At 54.9% G+C, this 21,045-nt stretch overlaps 1 protein-coding gene across 3 annotated transcripts; it reads right to left on the reverse strand.

Annotated features, from left to right (window-relative positions):
* Positions 1 to 9,855: 9,855 nt before the first annotated feature.
* Tbx1 (T-box transcription factor 1) lies at positions 9,856 to 18,815 on the reverse strand. Of its 3 annotated transcripts, XM_021185094.1 has the most exons (9): positions 18,779 to 18,815; positions 16,132 to 16,251; positions 14,692 to 15,034; positions 13,192 to 13,293; positions 12,241 to 12,412; positions 11,570 to 11,725; positions 11,057 to 11,124; positions 10,874 to 10,974; positions 9,856 to 10,610 (listed from the first exon to the last, which is right to left on the reverse strand). In XM_021185094.1, exons 2-9 carry the CDS (start codon positions 16,163 to 16,165, stop codon positions 10,147 to 10,149), a joined length of 1,440 nt encoding a protein of 479 aa, XP_021040753.1. In that variant the 5' UTR covers positions 16,166 to 16,251; positions 18,779 to 18,815; the 3' UTR covers positions 9,856 to 10,146. The 3 variants fall into 3 exon arrangements, with proteins under 3 accessions (XP_021040753.1, XP_021040752.1, XP_021040754.1); XM_021185093.2 differs by lacking the exons at positions 16,132 to 16,251; positions 18,779 to 18,815 and having other exon boundaries at positions 14,692 to 15,095; XM_021185095.2 differs by lacking the exons at positions 16,132 to 16,251; positions 18,779 to 18,815 and having other exon boundaries at positions 14,696 to 15,034.
* Positions 18,816 to 21,045: the final 2,230 nt, after the last annotated feature.

The following is a 21,045-nucleotide window of genomic DNA, read 5'->3' on the forward strand; positions in this document are numbered from 1 at the left end:
TCTCTCTCTCTCTCTCTCTCTCTCTCTCTCTCTCTCTCTGTGTGTGTGTGTGTGTGTGTGTATGTGTGTAGTTCTTCCCTTCGCAGGTGTCCCACACCTGACTTCTCCAATGACTTGGGGTCTCTGGCATAATCCAGGCTTTACCTTCACAGCCTCACTAAAAGGCCTCTCTGGGCCTCCATGCCTGGACACCCCTGAAACACACCTGGCTTCAGTGGCCTTCCTTAGTCACAGAGAGATATTTCACAACCTCTTTCTTGTACTCTTGATTCCAAAGCCAGAACCATGTGGCTGAACCTGCCAAGTTATGTGGCTACATAGGGCCAAAAATCGGTCCCCTTGTCCAATTACATGTGCAAAAGTTTTCTGTTGTTGACGGTTCCCTTCACTGCTTAAGTTTTTCTTTCCTTCCTTTCCACAGATTGGAAACTTAGCTGGGTGGGGTCTTGACATGAGGTCACCACTTCCTTTTTTCCAATTAGTATCAGGCTTTTCTTTAAACATTTTATGTCTTAGAGCTCCATACTCGGCTCCAACAAGACATTTCCTGATGCCCGTTTCTCCTCAGACTTCCTTTTTGTCTGCACTTTTAGGGTTTTTTGCGCTTTACTTGTCCAGCTTGCTCCCTTTCATTGTAGGCCTGCATCAGAGTGATTACAAAAGCACCATAGACAGAGTCAAAACTAAGCTATCTTGAAATCTCCTCTTCCAAAGCCATGAATTCAAAACTAATGTAGCCTCAGGCACGTTTGTAGGGCAAGGGCCTACCACAAAGAAAGCAGCCACATTCTTTGCCAAAATATTCCATGAGTGATCTCTGGGCCACTTACTGAAACTTCTTGTGCTGGGCCATCATAATTTACATCGTTCTCAGCACCACCGTCTTCCACGTTCCTACTCGTATGGCCCCCTAAGCTTCACTTAAAAGTGTTCAATTACTTTCCTAATCCAGAGTCTCAAAGTCTACATTGTGCCAACAAGCAGCATAGTCAGGCCTGTCACAGCCATACCCTGCTCCTCTGTATCAACTTCTGTCTTAGTCACTGTTCTATTTCTGTGAAGAGACACCATGACCAAAGCAACTCTTACATAAGAAAGCATTTAACTGGGGGCTTATTTACATTGTTTACATTATCATCATGGCAGTAAGCGTGGTGGTGGAGCAGTAGCTGAGAACTACATCCTGAGAGGCAGAGACAAATAGACAAAGATGGAGAGACAGAGACTGGACCTGGCAGGGGCTTTTGAAACTTCAAAGCCCACCCCTAATGACACACTTTTCCCAACAAGGCCATACTTCCTATTCCTTATACACCTTTCAAACAGTCCCACTCCCTGGTGACCAGGCATTCAAATACATGCTCCTGTGAGTTTGAGGATAGCCTAGTCTACATATTGCCTTCCAGACCAACCAGGTTTACAAAGAAAGACCTTGTTTCAAAACAAGCAAGCAAGCAAACAAACAAAAAACCAGAAAGCATAAATCATGTTTGTTTCCAGTAATGTTTTCTGGGGATGAAGCTGAGGCAGGAGAACCTAACCAGCCTGCGGAGTAGCACCTACTGAGAGCTTTTGTTTGGTTGTTTCTGATTGCTGCTTGATTGGTAGGTTTTTCTGTATCACAGAATCAAACTTGGAGCCTCATTATGGCAGACACCTGGGCACTCAGCTCCAGCCACATCCTGTACGTGTGCTTCAATGTCAGGGCAGTTTACTGTCTTATATCCACAGCACTTGGACGTGAACACTCCGCTGTGTCAGCCCATAGTTTAATAGAGGGCTGCTAATCATATAACATACAATCTCCTAACCCAGGGCATTTATTGAGTGACTGTCTGGCATGGTATGAATGAGATGTCACCCATAGCCTTAGACATTTGAATATTTGGTCCCCTTACCTATCTAACCTATCTTCGGTGTTAAACAAAGGCCTTACCCAAAGTCCCCTTTCAGTAGCTTGTCCTTTTAGCTCTACTGGCCCTGGGATATGGAAAGGTTGACACTTGGTTAAGTGGTAGAGAGAAGCCTTGCACAGCATTCCTCAGACTCTGGGTTTAATCCTTTTCACAACAACAACATCATCAACAAATAATAATAATAATATAATAATGATAATATTCCAAGACTATGCTAAACACATCAAGTCAAAGGGCTGGGAAGATGAGGAATGGCTTGGTTCGTTTTCTGTTGCTGTAACAAAATAGTAGAGACAAGGTTATATAGGGACTGGAGAGATGGCTTGGCAGTTAAGAACACTGGCTGCTGTTCCAGAGGACCCAGGTTCACTTCCTAGCACCCACATGGCAGCTCACAACTGCCTGTAACTCCTGTTCCAAGGGATCTGACATCCTCATACAGACATATATACAGTCAAAACAGCGATGTACATAAAATAATATATATATATTAAAAAAAAAAGACAGTTTATATAGAAAAGAGGTTGACAAGTCCAAGATTGTATAGCTACTTCTAGGTGGTCTTGTATTACTTCAAGTCATGGCACAGGTTAGACGGGTGCAGCAGTATGCCAGAGGCAGAACACACTGTAGTCTCCCGTTCCCGCTGCTGCTCACTCCTGCAAAGAGCACCAATTTTCCCATGGCAGCAGGATGCCTGTCAGGTTGGGGAGACAAACGATGTTGATCTTATAGCAGGGAGAGGAGGAAAAGGAGATGCATCAGAAAGAGGCTGAAATGAGAGGGAAAGGCCCAGCAAGTTCTTTATGCATGAGAGAAATGGCATTTCACCCTCTCTTACCATCCAGTTTGTGAGTTTTGACACGTGCGCGCTCGTGTGTGTGTGTGTGTGTGTGTGTGTGTGTGTGTGTGTTATGGACTCATGTTGGTATAAGTCCAGAAACCACATCTGGTCTCTTCCTCAGTCACCTCCTTTCTTACGTTTTGAGCAGCAGAATCTTTCCCTGAACCCTGAGCTCATGCAGTCAGCTACGCTGGCCAGGCAGAGTCCCAGGGCTCATCCTGTCTCCACATCACTGGTTCTGGGGTCCAGGACGTGCTGCTGTTTTCTACTTGGGTTCTGGGGCTCAAATTCTACCTGTGCAGCAAGCTCTTTATTGACTGAGCCATTGCCCCAGTTTTGACAAGGTTTTAACAAAAGTTCCATTACCTAATCAAATCCTCCCGCCCTGTCCTGGCTGGCCTTCCCTTGCCTGCAGCCCTTGGCACAAGCTGATCCTCCCCGTGGCTTTGCCCTTTCTGTGTGACATGTAAGTGGAGTCCTGCAGCAGATGCCACCGGGGCCTGACTCCTTGACTCAGCACCATGACTGTAGCCTCCTGGAGTCGCACCCATCAGCGTCAGCACTTGCTGGCTGAGTTGTTCTCCCTCACAGTCACTGCCATGGACACCTGGGTTTTGCCTTGGGTAGGACAGGGGCTGCTCTGGCCATTGAGCACATATTTCTGTATGTCTGTCTTCCCCCTTTTAGACATAATTGCTCCAAGTCTCACCTGCTGTGCAACTTGCCAGCTGTCCCTAGTCTGATGTGAACCTCAGATGTGGGAGCAACCGTCCCTACCCATCCCTCTGTCCTTCTAGTCCACCGTGGCCAGATAACTGAACGTTACCTCTCCTCATGGACACACATGGCTCCTCAGAGCAGAAGCTGTGACTCCTGACACTGTCATTGTGTGAAAGACCCCATGCTCCAGTTTTAGCATCTCCCTGCCAGGGTAGACTCGAGTGTCACTGGTCCATTTAGGGTCCTGCATTAGCTATGATACTCAATGCTGCAGGAGGGAACTGAGAACCAGACATGACCAAACCTCAAGTGGCCAGGAGCTGAGGTATACATGAGAGTTTTGCTTGCATGTATGTACGTACACAACTAGTGTATCTGGTATTCACAGAGGTCAGAAGAGGACCTCAGATCCCCTGGCATTGAATTACAGATGGTTGTGAGGCACCAGGTGGGTGTTGGGATCCCCTGGGAGAGTACCCAGTGTTCCTAACCATTGAACCATCTCTCTAGACCTCGGGTTGCCTCTGATTCCTGGCATCACATAGTACTTGTCTAATCGTTGGCCTGTTTGCTGAAAAAACTGTCATGATTCATCTGTGCTGTCACAGATGTAAGAGTCCCCTTCCCTTGGGGGCTGGGTACTACTCCATTGTATGGATGGACCACATTTAGCTTATTTATCCACCTCCCGAAGATCATGGGACTTGCTTCCATCTCTTGGTGTTTGTGAATGATGCAGCTATGAACATGGCTGCCCACAGACTTGTTGGAGCCCCTCTCTCAGTTGTTTTGAGGGTGTCCCAAGGAGTGGACTTGTTAAAATCATACTGAAGCTATGCCCTCCCCACAGCTCCTCTCTGTAGTCCTGCACCTGACAAACAAGAGAGCTACAACCCCTGCGCTACTTCATCTCTCGTTACTTCTTTATTTTATTTATTAGGTTTTTTTTTTTTTTTTGACAGAGTCTCACTATGTAGCCCAGGTTGACCTCAGACTGTGTCAATCCTTCTGCCTCAGCCTTGTGAGTTGGAATTACAGGTGTGAGGGGCCACAGCTGGCATTTTGGGTTTGTTTTTGTTTTTGTTTTTTGCAGAACTGGGCAGTGAAGTCACCTGGGTATTGTCTCACAGGTATCAGGCATGGGCCTACCACTGATCTACACTCTCAGCTGCAGTTGCTATTTTGTTTGTTTGTTTTTAAGAATATCAATTTTGGGGCTGGAGGGATGATGGCTCAGCAGTTAAGAGCAGTGGCTGCTTCTCCAGAGGTCCTGAGTTCAATTCCCAGCAACTTCATGGTGGCTCATAACCATCTGCAATGGGATCCAGTGCCCTTTTCTGGTGTGTCTGATTCATTTAAAGATTTATTGTATGTATATGAGTACACTGTAGCTGTGCAGATGGTTGTAAGATGCTTGTGGTTGCTGGGATTTGAACTCAGGACCTCTGGAAGACCAGTCAGTGCTCTTAACCACTGGGCCATCTCTCCAGTCCAAATAAACAAATCTTAAGGAAAAAAAAAGAATAAGTCTTAAGCTGGATGGTGGGCACACACCTTTAACCACCAGCACTCAGGAGGCAGTGACACTCGTGAGTTCAAGGCCACCCAGAGAAATCCTGTCTCAAAAACCAAACCAACCAAACAAGAATAGCCGACTTTGTGTGTGAGATAGCGTCTCGTTTTAGCTTAGTCCAGGCTTTCTGTTACTGCATGCTAGCCTTCGGTGATTAGGAGACTGCCTTCCAGACAATTAGTCTGCATAGAGGCAAGACACTACTAGACTGGGAATCAGCTGAACCAGGGCTGGAGGGAAACCCAGGCACCAAGAACCGGGGGACAGTTCTTGGGGACAGCCTGAGACTGAGCAGTTCATAGGCCACAGGCGGGAGCCAGAAGCTATCGAGATGCAGAACTCAGTCCTCTGGAGGCCATGCCCTCTGGAGCTGTGGGCAGCAGCAGTAAGGGAGCAGTGCTGTGCATGGCCTCCAGGTAGAAGCCCTGTGATAGCTTCTGGGGCCAGGAGAGAGACAGCCAGTCTCTGTGAGGTGGCTTCTGATTGTGGGCTTGACTCCTCCTGTGAAGATGCTCACTTTAGAATAGCTAGCCCACCCCGAGGGAGGGGCCTTCACCACAAGAGACCAAGAAGACCAGAAGCTGACAGGACAGGAGCAGCAGGGTCAGGATCTATGTCCCACAGTGTACCAGGCTGTTTCTATCCACTAGAACAGCCCACCAACCTCAACTGTACAGGAAAGGATTCTATTGCATTCCCTTGGAGCAGAACCAGGGTCTCAGGGTGACTGTCTAATGCGGCCATCTCAGGAGCCAGGGATGCTACCATTAGATGCTGCCATCATCAACAGCCTTGCTGTTGTGATGATAACACAAGAGGAACTGTCTTAGGGGACCTAAGAGTTTATATTATTATTATTATTAATTATTATAAAAGGTAGGTGTGGAAGGCAGGGTACTGCCAAGAGCCAGAGCCAGAAAGGGGGGAAGAATAGGGAATATGGGGTATGTGCAGGGAGAGGCTGATAGAAGACACAAGCCTGTGTCGTGTCTCAGGCAGGTGGGAACATTGTGGGGCTGAAGCCTGATGGGGTCTGCAGGGGAGGCGCTGGGCTGGCCCAAAGTCCAGGGATGGAGCAGGGTGGTGGAAGGGGAGTGGAATTAGTACCTACTAGAGAGGCAAATGAGAACTGAGGATGTGGCAACGCCATCCCTCACAATTAAGAGGACAGCTTAATTCCTGCTGTGAGAGCTTAGAGTCTCCCTCCCCCTCTGGGCTGCTGTTAGCACAATACCTTTGCCTCTGCTGCTTCCCACACACAGACCTGGCAGCCTTTACACAGACATGGAGTCTCCAGACTTCATCTGAGGAGCCCATCTGGTTTGAAGTAATACAACAAGCAGGAAGGGGAACCGAATCAAAGGCTTGATGTGTGGTTAGGGAAAGGCAAAGAACGAACGTGAGACTCACTGCCAGAGGAGGAAGGTCCCATCAGCCTGCAGGGCCAGGGGCCCAGTCTCTACTTGCTCTGGGCTAGACCCACAGAAGGATGTGAGGTGCCTGGAGAGATAGAGGAGGAGGAGGGGTGGGGTGCAGTGAACTCCTTGACCAAACCCAGCTGATCCCTCAAGAAACACACAGAGAAGAGAAAACATAAAACATGAGTGTCCCAGTGCCCAGAGTCCACATGAACCCTACATTCACATCCAGCATCACCACAGCACAAAGGGGAAACTGAGGCACACAGCCCAATCCAAGCAGCCTATCCTGCCTTTGCTGACCTCATGCCTTGTGCCTGCCAAGGCCACGCTGGCCCTGCTCCCTCTCACCCCCACTTTGATCTGTAGTTCACCTAGAGGTGGGGTGTCTCATCCTCCACACTCATCACAGAGATCTGGACTCCCCCGGTGGGCCTGGGGCTGGAGTTGCAGATCAGCCGGGTTCTCTGCCTGTCAGCACCACTCTAGGCACCCCTCAGCAGCTCCCCACCCCCACCCTCCACCCCTGGCCTCTGCATGCCAAATGTTTCCCTGGGGAAAGGCCTAAGGCAGCTGGTGCTCCCACTCTCCCTTAGGCAAGGCCACCATTGCAGAGCAGGCTCCTGGAGCTCCTAGCAAGGCCTGCGGCTCTGGCCGTTTCCCCCTCTCCCCAAGGTGGTCTAGCTCTCCAGTTGGGTGTTTGTTCTGTTTCTGAAGAATTCTGAGGCCTGGACTGGAGCCTGGACTATCTGTACTATCTGGGGATCCCTAGGAACAGCATAGGGGGGGCCCAACAAGCAGAGTGTGGGTAACTAAGATGATGCACACTCTGTACCCGCATAGGCCAGCACAGCAGCCTGCAGCAGGGCACGGCAGGCAGTATGGCTACAGAGGAAGGTACAGTGAAAGGAAAAGACTGGCTCTTGTAATCATTCAAGTCAACTCTAACTCCTTACCACCAAAAGGCGATTGGTTTACAGCAGGAGACATGACTCCTTTTGTGCGGGAGGGTCTTTGTAACTCTGACTGTCCTGGAACTCTCTCTGTAGACCAGGCTGACCTAGAACTCACAAAGAACCACCTGCCTCCTGAGGGCTAGAATTAAAGGTGTGCTTGTTTCTCTTAGCTCTGGAGGCTGGACGTGCAAGGTCAGGGTGATGGAATGGTCTGTGCTCATCAGAGCAGTGGATGGCCTCATTCTTAAGTCTTCGTACAGCAGAAAAGTGAGGGGTCCCTTTGAAAATTTTTTTAAATTTTATTTTATATCTATGAGTGTTTTGCCTTTGCACCATGTGTGTGCAGTGCCCATGAAGGCTAGAGGAAGGCATCTGTTGTAGCTCCTAAAATTGGAATTACAGGTGGTTGTGAACCACCGTGCTGTGCTGAGAACTGGACTCCAGGCCTTTGGAAGACCAGCCTGTGTTCTTAACCACTGAACCATCTCTTTGGAGCCTGTGTCTTTTATATGGGTACTAATCCTTCTCAGTGGATCCTTGAGCACCTGCTCCTGCCACCCCCACCCCCCCCAACATCATTCCCACCCCTGATGTGTTACGCTCTTAAGGCTCTACCTCCAAATACCATCAATACCATTGTATTCAGGTGTGCGAAGTCTGAACTGGAGAATGTGCACATTCAGAAAACAAGGCAGGGCACGGTGACACATTCCTTGAATCTTAGCCCTCATGAGGCAGAGAAACCAAAAGAAACCAGATGGACAGATGACGTGGGCCATCACAGAAAAAGAAGCTTCTGGAAAGCCATTTCTTACATGGCAGCCAAGAGCTGTTTGGCGGCAGCTGCCCATAGAGGGGTCAGCAGTGCGAAGCAGTAAAGGAGAGAGGACATGACAGCAGTGTGCCCCTGCCCAGCCTCCTGTTTACAAGATGTGCTAAGATTCATCCCTGGGACAGAGAGGAGAAGCCCTGGACTTTGAGAGTCCCTTCCTCTGCTGCCTCTGGTCCACACTCAGTGACTGAGCACCTAGCACTAGGAATCACACCAGTGAGTGTACTAGCAGTGGCCCAGCTCTCCTGATAAATGAGCCAGCTCTGGGAGCAGGGATATTTTCAAGGTCAGTGAATTGCACTTAGGGTCTCTGCTCTGTGTGTGTGTGTTCCACCCCTGCTTACAAAAACCTCGGTGCTGCGACAGCTCACTTCAGCTTATATAACACAGACATGGAGGTTCTAATGAAACAGCTCTGCCCCACATCCCTGGCATGTTAAAAGAATGTGAAATGGCTGCATTCCATGAGCGAGAGGGGCAGCCTGAAGCTGACCATTGCCCTCTGCAGGACAAACCCCAGGCTACTCCAGGAGACATGGAGTGTCTTTGGTTTCCCAGGCCAGTGTGGAACAGGTGGCCTTGAGCCCACTGTCACCTATAGAAAGAAGCTTGCATTTGAAGGAGGGTTAGGGGCAGGAGTTGAGAATGAATGTCCATAGATGTACTCAAGGGGGTGTCCCTATAGCTTTGTCCCCTCTGGTCATATAGACTAGATGCTCTTGGGAGGAAGGGGGTGACCACCCAACCTGGGACAGATCAGACATGAGACTAAGTTGTACTGACTTGGGGTTGACATGTGGAAGTGCCCTAGGAAAGCATGTCTCTGATGGCAGCAAGTGCCATGAACACACTGAAACAGAAGGCCAGGGATAGAACCTGACATTTCCCATTTATTTGAGGCATAAGCCAGCCTTAACTCTGGCTGGCCTTCAGTTGGCCCTTCCTGCTGGGGCTCAGGAAGGGAGGGATCAAAGGGTTCCTTTGGCCACTTCGATGGTGTTGAGTTAATGGGGAGTCAGGTCACCCAGCCACCTGGCCTGGGAAAAATTGCTTCACACGGGAGTTTCAAGATGACTCATGACCACTGTCATTGTGCGCCCCCACCCCCAATAACTCTGTGGGGACATTCAGTGAATAAAGTCAATAAACAGGGGGAAACGCGATTCTGGGCTGGTGCCAGGCCAGGGCAACGCTGGAAGAGCCGAGCCCGCGGCTTGTTTCTGTCTTTCCGCATGCCATCCCAGGCCGGATGGACAGTGTCCTGTCCCGAACATCATTCCCGGCTTTCACGGAAAAACTTATAGGCCTAGTCCGGTAAACAGGTCAACGTTCAGGCCCAAATCCTGCACCCGCAGCTGCAGGTGTGGAGAGCTGAAGTGAAAGCCTCTGCCTGCCCCGGAAAACCGCGTGCTCAGCCTGTAGTGGACCCAGGGAGCTGCGGGAGGAAGGCAGCGACCCCAAGGGGAGGGAGGGGCGATTAGAGCTGGGGAGACCCTCACTCCACGCCCACACCAGTGACCAGGGCTGGGAAGACTAAGTCTCTGTGTCCCAAAGCCGCCCGGCCCAATCGAATTAGATGCAAAAGAATAGCCACACCGGCAATTTCCAAAAAGAGGCGAAACCGTTTATGAAATCGGCGCCGGTGCCGTATCTACAGTATCTACACATATCTACACGTATCTACACCGCCCGCAGGCGAGGCTCTCTCGGTCGTCTACACTGCAATTGCCGGCCAGGCCGGAGGCGACGAGGTCTCGCGGAGAACAATAAATACCACTTCCTTCCGCCTCGGACGGGAGCTTTGGCACTGGCGGGCGGGAAGCCCGCATGGCTCCCCAGATGGGGAGCGCGTCCTTGGATGGCCCTCGGGGCCGGCGCGCGGGCGCACTATCTAGGGCAGTAGTCGTAGGCACCGGGCGGCGCGGCCGCCGACGAGTACACGTTGGCTGCTGCGGCAGCAGCGGCGGCGGCGGCCGGGTTCACCGCGGGGTGGTGGTGATGGTGCGGGTGCGCGTGCGGGTGCGCGTGTGGGTGGTAGCCGTGGCCGCGCAGGCCTGGCAGCGGGTAGGGCGCCGGCCGGCTCTTGGCCCCGAGGTAGTGGTCGTAGGCAGTGGCCGGATACTTGTAGGGATGGTGGTGCAGCGGCTCGGACGCGCCCGGTGCCTCCAGGCGCAGATCGGCGTGCGGGGGACTGTGGCGGCCTCCGGATCCGCCGGGTAGCGGGACGAGGCCGCCAGGCCCGGGCAGTGCGGGGCTCAGCACGCGCGCCAGCAGCTGCGGCGGGTGCGTAGCGTCGCCGAGCGCTGCGGGTCCGGAGTCACGGTCGAACTCGCGCCGGGCTTCTGCAGCGTCTGCGGGGAGAGCCGGGGGTGAGCTCAGGGCAGGGACCGTCAGGGCGCACCTGCCGAGCCACAACCCCCACCTCCACCCCGGCCCGCGCCGTCCGGGGAGCGGCGGGCGGGAGAGCGAGTGCCCGCTTGCCCGCCCGTCGCCTCCTTGTGCAACTCTGAAGCCCTGACGCCCGGGGGTGTGGGCGAGGCCGGGTGCGGCGGCAGACCCGGGCGAAGCGAGTGCGCACCGGCTGCGGCCGCGATCCCACAACCCTAGGTCCTACCTTTGTCTGCGCCGTTGGGCTGCGTAGGGGAAGCCACGGGATTCCGAGAGCGAGCAAAGGCACTCACAAGCGGCAGCGCTCCGGGCCGGTGGTTCCGGGGCCTGAGGAAGGGGAGTGGGTCACGTCACCATGGCATCCAGACCAAGCGCCCTGGCCCTTGCCTTTTCTTCTGAGGGCACTCACCAGTCCTCTGGGTCGCAATCCCGGAAGCCTTTGGCGAAGGGGTTGCTGGCAATCTTAAGCTGCGTGATCTGCGGGGAAGTTGGTGTAAGCTAAACGCGCTCGCCACCCGACATCGGCAGCGGCGGGCGGGATGGTTTTTAGGCCTTCTGCACTATCTGGAAGAGAAGGGACCCACAACTGCCCCTGCACAGCACGATGCACCTTTTCTCATCAGACCTACAGTTGCCTCTCCAAATAAAAGTAGAAGACTCACGTCCCTGGCTGGGACGGGAATGTGATCACCTCCGCCCTCCTTAGCCCCCCAGCACACAAAGAGGGCAACTGAGCTGGCGCCCTAGGAATCTGGGTAAACCTCAGATCAGGCCTCTGATGGGGAGTTTCCGGAATGATTTGGAAAACAAACTTTCAGGCTGCAGTGACAGTTGCAGATACAGAGGTCAAGCTGATATAGGAGGCTGGGCAGGCCTGTGGAGGGAGAGGGCCTGTCTCCGGGACCCCCCAGCAGACCCTCACCCGGTGATTCTGGTAGGCAGTGACTGCAGTGAAGCGTGTCTCCTCAAACACAAAAGTTTTGAAGTTCTCCTCTGCATATTTCTCACTGTCTTTTCGAGGGTCCACATAGACAACATGGAATCGGGGCTGATATCTGTGCATGGAGTTGAGAATAATCTGGAAGATAAGGATGGTGGATCAGCTCCAGCCATGAGGCTGGAGGAGAATTCAGTCCAGCATCATGAAGTCTACGTGAACAGTGAATTTCCTTAGCTGATGTGGGCAAACCCCCTCATTCTTGCAACCCATTTAGGATCTCCAGGAAAAGCTGCTTCTTCAACTGGCAAATGATGGGATTGCAGATCTTCTTTACCTAGGACCCCAGGGACTGCCCCTGGCCTGGATAGGGTGGCAGCAGTGGGGCAGAGTTCCACCCAGCAGGAACCCCCTCCCCCAGGCTGGGATTCCAAAAGACTCCTGCCCTTTACCCACAAAGGGATCCCCTTTCTAATTAAAGAGCCCCCCCCACCTGAGCTCATAGGGGGGAAGGGAGGGAAGGTGACCCCCTCATACAGAGGCCAGCACGTCAGAAGCCTGCCACCCAGTGTTGCCCCATGCCTCTCTCTCTAGTCTGGGGACTCTGGAAGGCCTACAACAGGGGACAGCTCATAAGCCAGAGAAGGGTCACCTACATGGCCATTGTCATCCAGCAGGTTATTGGTCAGCTTCAGCTTGTCGAAAGACACAATCTGCTTCATCCACTGTGCACCCTTAGCCGGCGAGTCCGGGTGGTAGTGCACTCGGCCAGGTGTGGCAGGATCTGCCTTGCCTGCCACCAGCCAGGAGGAGCTATGGAAAGCATACCTAAGGGCAACATCGTGGGAGGGGGTCATGCAATATAGGGTAAATCAGAAGACCTTCCCACCCCACCCCCACCCCCACCCCGTCCATGTGCAGAAGGCAGAAGAATCCTGGGAGAGCTTTAGAGTTGTTTGTGCTCTTGGTGAAAGCAAGATTCCCAAGAGAGGGGACTGTGAATAAACTAGAAAACTTCCCAAGGCCCCAGCACACAAAAGGTGAGGGAAATCTAGGTGCAGAAAGAGAGGAAGCCATCCCCTCCTTGAATTTCGCTGCAAGCGGGACTGCCTGCCCCAGGGCCCAGAAGGTCGGAGACTGGATTTGGCATCACTAGCCAGTGGCTTTAGGCACAGGGTGGCCCATGTTCCCTTTATTAATTACTGTTAATTGTCTGAGCAACCCGGGCCCACCCTGCACAATCTTTACCAGCCACCCCACCTTTCCGGCCCAGCTCTGGAACTGAAGGTTCTCTAGAAATGGGGCAAGGCAACACGACTGTCACCAGAAGGCATGGGTAAAGTGGCAGACCGCACAGGTCAAGACATCTGAGCTGCCTGTTGCCAGAAGCTTAGGAGGCAGCTCAGAATATATAGGGTGGAATCTGAGTTAGGCAGGGCTGAGCAGGGCAGGAGCAGTCTATGGGGCAGCCAGTACAGGAGGACCGAGTCATGAGAGAGTTACTCGGCTTGGGTGGGTGGCATTTGAATTCTGTCAGCAAGGAAGGACACCCCCACCCTATCCCCTGGACACACAGCTTGTCTCAGTGGTCCCAAAGACTGGCTCACCGGTAGCGCTTGTCATCTACAGGCACAAAGTCCATGAGCAGCATGTAGTCAGCCATGGGGTCCATTCCAAAAAGCTTCACTTGGAACGTGGGGAACATTCGTCTGGGGATGGGGTAAGGAGGGAGGTCAGGTCCCTCAGGTAGGGGAGTACAGGACCGATCTCCACTTTAACTTCTCTGCCAGGCAGCCCCTAGCTCAGCCCTCCTTCAGGTCTCTCTTTAAGCTGCTTTCTTGGCTCTCTAATCTCAAGTAGGCCCTTATCCAACCCTGGGCAAGGCAGCAACAGGTCAGGCCTCAGGTCCCTCTCTGAAACACAGAAATGGCTAACCAGGTGCCGAGCTGCAGAGTTCCAAAGCCTGTTCTGTCTTCTTTGCTTACACAGACAGCCTTGCCCCAGGAATTCCTAAACTTTCTGGACCTTGCCTCAGCCAGCAGCAGGATAACTAAGATATGGGCCCCGGGACTTGTCTCCCCTTCTCAGAGCCTCCCTGGCTTCACCCAACAAAGTGAAAGAATTCCCGTGTCCAACAAAGTGAAACCGGTGCTGTAGTGATCCCAAACATCCTCCCCCCAAGTCACACGGACACCCCAGCAATCCAGCCTTCAACTCTCAAGACCTGGCCAAAGCCTCCCCAAGAACCTGTTTGCAAAAGGCTCAGCGTATGTTTTCCTGTTTCCTCCCTCTCCTCTAAACCCCTCCAGTGACATTCAAGGCCCTCATTTGCCTTCTCGGACCAGAAGGCCAAGCCGCTGTCTTCAGGAGGCTGTGTTGGGTGGTACGGACAGCTAAAGAGCCTGGAGAAAATCCACAGAGCAGCAGCGAAGGACAGGCCTAAGTTCCCCAGGGAGGGCTGCACAGCAGGGAAACAGAAACCTCGAGAAGGCTTTGCAAACAGGCCCTGAGCCTCCTTGGCCACGGAGCTGATGTGTACATTAGACACAACCCAGCACCCGCCTTTGTCTACTGGTCAAATCGGGAGCATCTGCAATTGTTCCTTTTCCCTCTCGGCCCTGAAAACAAATAACCAGGCGACTGGCACGGATACCCTGCCAGGCTTGTGAAGAACTGGGCCCACAAGCGGCCAAAATTGAGGCCCAAGAAAACCAGGTCTCGAGTTCCCGGAAAATGAGCGCACTGGCTTTTAAGGGTCTTAACTCTTTCCTAAAATTATTCATACACCTAGGGGATATTTGCTCTTTGGATTGCCCTACATACTGAATGAAACCCACGCGGGAGTTTCCTAGGTGGCAGCTGCCTAACCGCCGCAGTCGGGCGCACTTTCGGCCCACAGATTTCCCTCGAATTCGAAGAGTCCCAGGACTCGCGGTTGGCTCTCCGCGGGTTGTCGCTGGAGCCGGGTCAGCAGAGAGGCCAGAAGGACTCGCAGGTGGCCCGGCTGCACCTTCATCCGCTTTTCAGCCGGGCTCCCGCGCATCCCTGACACGCAGTCAGAGGCACGGCACGCACGTGGACAGGGGCGCGGGGAAGGGGCGCCTGACCTGCCTGCCTTGGTGACGATCATCTCGGTGCCCAGCTGATTGAACTCGTCCCACAGCGCCTTCATCTCCAGCTGCACGCTCACGCTGGCCACCTTCGGGTTCTTCTTCACCGGAGCCTTGGCCGCGACCGCGCGGCTAGCCCCCGGACCCTCGGACTCCGCCGCCGAGCTACCAGCCGCCCCGGGGGCGGGCGCGAAAGGGTAGGCGCGCGGCGGCGGCGGGCCCGGGGCACCGGGGACTGCAGCGCACGGATCGTAGCGCGGTGGCGGCGGTTCGCGAGGGCCGAACGGGTCGGCGCCAGGCGACGGGGCTCCCAGGCCGCTCAGACTGCTGGCCGCGAAGGCTGCAACGTCGCAGAAGTGCGAGAGCTGCGTGAGCCACGGACTGGACACGGCGGAGATCATGACCCGAAGGCCACCCGCCGCCGATCAGAGCGCCGTCCCGCGCGGCGGGCCGAGTGGCGGGCGCTGCGCCGCACGCGCCCCGGGCCGCACCGCCCCACCCCGCGGGCCGGCCCCGCGGAGCCGCCCCGCCCCGCCGAGACAATAGCCCGTGCCCCTCCCCCCGCCCCTCCCCCGCCGAGGCTCCGCGGGCCCGGGCCCCCCGACCGCTCCGACCGGCTCCGGGGACGACGGGCCGGTGCGCGGCCCTGCCCGCCGCCAGCGCGCGCTGGCTTTTCTTCTGTGCCAGACGCTCCCCAAGTTCTCCTTCCTCTACCTTTTGTGTCCCTGGTTTCAACTTCTCACATTCTGTCTCCTTTCTCTCGCTACAGCTTCTTCTTAAACCCCCTGCCTCTCTCTTTTCTCGGTGTCACTCTCTCCAATTTCAAATTTTCATGTCTTCCCTTCCGTCTAACTTCTTCCTCTTATTTTTGGGTGTTCTCTACTATTCGTCTTTGCCCTTTCAAACGTAAATGAATCTTCAGCCTTTCTCTTGTTCTTTAATGAAGTTAATTTCTGTCTCAAGCTATCCTATCCTTCATTTTCTCTTTCGTTATCTTTATTTCCTTTGCATGTATCTGCCTTTCTCACCTTTGTCGTATTTTCTGTTTTCTCCTTTTTTTCCCCTCTTGGCTGCTCTCATTGATTTGTATTTTTGGGTTTTGTTGTTGTTGTTGTTGTTTGTTTGTTTATTTTTGTTCCCCCGCCCCCTCCTTTTACTGCGTTCCCTGACTCTTCTCTAATCATCTTTGCTTCTTCCAGCTCAAAGACTCCCCTTCTTCAGACTTCAGAAGACTGTGCTCAGTCCCAGAAGTTGGAGTCCTAGGATGGTGGGTGGACTGACTTTGGGGAATGCCGCCCTTTCTTCCTGTCCCAGAGTCCCAGCTTCAAGGTTGGAGCCCACCCGGCCTAGAGCTCCTTTCCACCCGCTGGGCCGCAGGGCCTCACAGCAGGGGGCTGGCGGGCGGCCTGACAGTATAGACGCGGACAGAAGGCTCACCTTCCATGTCCCTGGTGACTGTGCTGAAGTGCATCCCGGCTGGGGATCCTGGTAGCCGGCGAAGTTTCGCCTGGTCCGAGGGCCTGGGGCCCCGGTGGGCGGTGCCCTCCGAGGCCTCGGCTGCAACAAGAGAGGCGATGCTGAACGCGCTGGCCCGGGCAGACAGCGGGCTCCGCGCGTCCATAGGCGCCCGGGCCTGACCGGCGCCGCCTCCGACTGCGTACGCCCAGCCGCACCGCGCCCAGCCCAGCGCAGGGGGCCCGGGGGCGGGGGCCTGTGGTGCCACTCACAGCCGCCGGTCCAGGGCCCAAGGGATTATGGCGTCATGAGACCCCCCCATTTTCAGCCAATATTAGCCCAGGAGTCCGAACATTTGGAGCACCCTGGAAATTCAGGGCCCTCCTGCCTTGTAAGCTCTCTGTCCCTGGTCTCTCCTCCCGGGGCCCTGTGTGACCAACGCCCCTTGAACATCCTGCAGCTTTTGCGGAGGTTGGGCGTCCCCTCTATTCGGCGAAGCCACCACCAGAGTCTACAGCCCCAAAGGAGAAGCTTCTATGTCTCGAACACTCAGTCCCAGTGTGAGATGGCAGGGCACTGGCGAGGCACTGAGGAGCTGCCTGAGTCTAGCCCAGCCCTTGCTTGGCCCCACCTGCCTCCACCTCCTCCCCGGCGGCCCCTGCACCTGGGTAAGAGAGCTCCGGCTCTCGCACAGGCCACAGGCAGATAGCCCCAGGGCTTGCGGAGTCCTTCGTCCCTCCGTGCCGCAGAGCTGGACCTCACCAGCAATTGCCCCTACAGGCCCCTTGGGTCAGCTTGCTTTCGTGGTGGGGAAGCGAGCCGTGGGACGCCGCCCAGGCCGCACAAGACCTGGAGCCCCAGCGTCACGCGCACCCCGCGCGCACCGCCCGCCTCTGGCCAGGACGCTTTTACATCCGGAGGGTGGGCAGTGCCCGCTCCTCCGACCTCCCTGCGCACCAGCGGGGCGCAGGGAGGACCGGGGGCGGGGCCTGGCCGGCCGAGGGAGCTGAGGACACGTCGGAGAAATTCAGACCGCATGGTGGGGTGCTGTCCCCTCTCCACCCTGCAGCCAGCCTCCCCACACGAAAGGCCTAACTGCTAAGGTGCAGGACCAGGCCTCAGCGTTCGGGCCTCAAGACATGATTACATCAATGCCCCACTTCTCCGGTACCTTCTCTTCGCCTACTATCTCCGGGGGGCCTCTCTGACCCGTTCATATGCCTATGCCCTTTGTGCACAGGATATGAAGCCTAGAACCTCCTAGATTCTACTAAAGACTGGTAGACAAGGCCCAGTTTCCAAGGACTTTCTGTCAAGGACTTAGTAGGCCCTCTGCTGAACCGACTCAGGATGTAGTGGGATGCTTGCAGCCTCTCCAAGGGTTTTGACAGTCTCAGGCCTCCCTCCCCGGGCTGTAGCAGCAACTAAGTGGAAGGATCAAGGCCACGACTGCAAGGAGTGGGTATCTGGGACTTGTATAATAGATTGGGATGTGGGAGGGGGTGGTGTGTGTAACTGGACTGGTGCCCTAGCCTGTCCCTGAAAGCTTAAGGACAGCTAAGAAAGGGAGGCTGTCAAGAGGTCGTTCCTTGGGCCCTAAGTGACTGGCCATCCAGGGACTGACAATGACAGTGACCTGTGCCACTGGCCTAGAGTAGGTAGGTCTAAGGAGGGTAGTTTGGAGATTAGGTGGGCCACAGGATCTTTCCCTCTTTCCTGAGCAGGGATAGCTTATTGTCTCCTGCTCGATAGGAGAGCCCAGTCTTGGGCAGGTGTATAATGTCGCAGTAGTGATGGAGAGATACAGCAGTATCAAAGATAGTCCACCGCGCCTCTATAAGTTGAGTCCCACGTGAGGATGTAGGGGCAGGGCTCTGGCAGGCGATTTTGCATTATAGGGATGTACCTCATCCCAGGGTGGAGTAGCTGAGGTCTTCCCCAGTACCTCCCCACAACCCGCCAGGGCTGCAGCCACATCCTGGACCTCAGTGCGGCTAATACTGAGAAGTGAAAGTGAAAAACTTCAGGAACTCCTGGTTGCTCTGGGTCAGCCCTGGGGTCCGTCCTGGCGCCCCCTGCGTCACCTGCAGTGACAAGGGAAGTCTTCCTGCTGTGGCTGTACTTGCAAGCTACAGCTGGGTCAGTAAACACTTTACAGCAAACAATGCCCCTGAGCAGAGGCTGGGAATGTGTCAGGGCCCCGCTTAATATGTTCTGTGCGTGGTTAGCTCGCTCCACTTGCATCGGTCACCCTCATCCTTCCTCCCCAACTCTACCCCCACTAGCCATCACTGTAGAAAATTGGAACCCCTAGAAAGACTAGCTTAAGAAACCCGAAACCCTGCAAGTGCCGGTCCACTCAAGCCTCCCGCCTGCTATAGAGCAACCGCCTCTACTTACTACAGGACCCGACTCTTAGGACCGCCCTTTCCCTGTGCACAGCACCGAAACTGTGAGGTCGGTGCCTGGTCGCCCAGTAACTGGCCTGCGCTCCTCTCCTCCTGACGCTGCCTCACGACCGGCTCTTGCCCAGAGCGCTAAGGAACGAACCCACTCTGTAGTCCTACACCCTAGCGCGAAGGTTCGGAGCGGACCCAGAGCCTTACCCCGGGGAATGCTCCTCCCTCACCTGCACCGGCCGCCGCTCCCTTCCGCCTCGCTCCCCCTGCCGGCGGCGCTTCCATCACAGCGGTAAGGGGCTTGACTGCGAGCCAGTGGTCTGCACACAGGGGTCGTGAGCTTACACCTTAGTCCTGAGAGCACAGTGCATGGTCGAGGCCTGGGCTGTACCCTCTTCTCCTCCACATGCCATGCAGAGTGAAAAGACCTGCAATTCTCCAAGGCTTGAGGCAGGAGGCTGACATCCCTGACTATACCATTTTACAGGCCCTAAAACTGGGGTTTAACGTTGAGACTGACTGCTGGTAGGAAAGGAGTGGGGCTCAGAGGCTTGAAATTGGGGGAGTAGAATGGGGCTAAGAAGCTGCAAATCTTGCTTTTTATTTTATTTTTATTTTTTTTTTCCTTGAACCCTAGGCTTTGTGGCTGGCGGTATGGGCTCCTGGCTGCACCCAGCACCGTCGCTGGATTCTGTGGCAACTCACACACTCCTTGGTCGGCTATCTGCAGGGTCGGACGCGAAACCAGTAGAATTCCTGAAGTTTCCAGTGCGAAGGGAGGCAGACCCCTAGAGTTTCCTGCCTACCTGGCTCTGGCTCGGCTCCGCCTCCCTTGGGTGCACGTGGCTGCCCCAGGGGAGCGGGCAGACCAGCCCCTCACACCCACCAGCCCCACTCCTCACTCTCTGTCTATTGTAAAGACGCGGGCCTCTCAGAGCTTGAAGGCTGCTAGCCGCAGATGTTCCTGTGCACCTTCGTCTCTGGCAGCCTGACAGCCCATGGATCTTAGGCCTTACTGGCTCCCGGGACAAAGTGCGCGGGCCCAGAGGGCTCCCAGCATTGATTCCTGGCTACTTGGAGCAAAATGCATACAGGTGGACCCGCGCAGAGATCGGGGCGCAGGAATCCAGGGTCCCCTCCTCCAGAAATCAGAACATGGAGGGCAGGCTCGGGCTATGTTCCCAAAGGTGTTGAGGGAGTCTCGGAGAGAGGCTGGGCTTTACGTGACCCAGTGATTCAGGATTGATAGCTGGAAATTGCCTCCATCTCCTCCTGCCTGCACTCGGCCCCAAGCACTCAAAGGAAACCGGCGGCTATGCCAGGAACAACTTCCCCGACTGGGTTGACGTCGGCGGCTCTGCCTCGGCGTCCGGGACAAGGACCCGCGGAAGTCTCCAAGGCGCAGGGTTCGACCTTCGCCGGAGCCGGGAGCCGTGGGCTTGCAGGAGGCTCTGCACTCTTTCCCTCTCTCAGCCCCCTGGCGGCTGCATCCGCAGGAACCCAGGCCCCTCGGGAGCGATCCGCCGTCAGTTTGTCCACGCACGTGATTGGCCCGAGGCTGTAACCGAGCCATTCTGGGTGACCCTGGGGGACAAGGGCAGATCAGGAGACACACCCACCCACCAGCTCTGGAGGCACGCAGGTAAGAACTGTGCCTCACAGTAGCTGGGGCTGAATGACCCTCCCGCTCCGCCCCACCCCCCCTCGTCTCCAGCCTCCAAACTTTGGGAAATTTTGTGGGGTAAATTGTACTGGGGAGCGTGCTGGAGGCTCCCTGTCCCATCAAAATCTGGGTCGTACATTCCACAACCACTAAGACAAGCACCGCCTGTGTAAACGATATACCCATCCAGAAGTAGGCTCTGGGGTGGCTCCTGGTGCAGCAGGGACACTGCCCAGAGGCGGTGCTCCCTGAGGCCTGGCTAGCTACCTCTCCTCTCCTCTCCNCCTCTCCTCTCCTCTCCTCTCCTCTCCTCTCCCCTTCCCTCAAACAAAACAAAACAGGGTCTCACTATGTAGCCCTGGCTGTCCTGGGACTCTATCTGTAGACCAGGCGAATTCTCCAATGCAGAGATCCTCCTGCTTCTGCTTCCAGAGTGCTGGGATTAAAGGACTGCACCACTACAGCCCAGCTGACCCCTTTCTTAACTCAAGTCCCCCTGTTGGTCTATGACCTTTCTTGGTACCTTCCTACTCTGAAACCCATCAAGCCCACCCCATATGCCCTACCCTAGTATAAGACCTTCTCCTACACTAGGAGGAACTAGGGCTCTGTGGAGTACGGCAGACTGCAGTAAGCAGGGTTTCTGGAAATCAGGGATAGTACCCTAGACCTACAGGGTGTCGCAGAGGAGGATCAGGAGATTCAGAGAACTTGGCCAGAGTGAGGAGCAGCTTCCTGGTGTGCAGCCTGTGGTTTGAGTTACTTGACCTTGCTGGCTTCATCTTCCCCTAAAACTCTTCCTGCTCCCCCGAGACTCTCCCTTCATCCCAGAGC

This window comes from Mus caroli, chromosome 16, assembly GCF_900094665.2.
Source record: "Mus caroli chromosome 16, CAROLI_EIJ_v1.1, whole genome shotgun sequence".
In the NCBI taxonomy this organism is placed as follows: Eukaryota; Metazoa; Chordata; class Mammalia; order Rodentia; family Muridae; genus Mus; species Mus caroli.

Bases quoted from the DNA above. Each gene is read 5' to 3' on its own strand.
- Tbx1 (XM_021185093.2), bottom strand. From the start codon at position 15,095: ATGATCTCCGCCGTGTCCAGTCCGTGGCTCACGCAGCTCTCGCACTTC. The intron at 10,975-11,056 runs GTGAGTGCCCTC...CCCCTTCCTCAG, and splicing joins GATTGCGACCCAGAGGACTG to GCCCCGGAACCACCGGCCCG. The intron at 10,611-10,873 runs GTAGGACCTAGG...CTCTCCCCGCAG, and splicing joins GCCCAACGGCGCAGACAAAG to ACGCTGCAGAAGCCCGGCGC.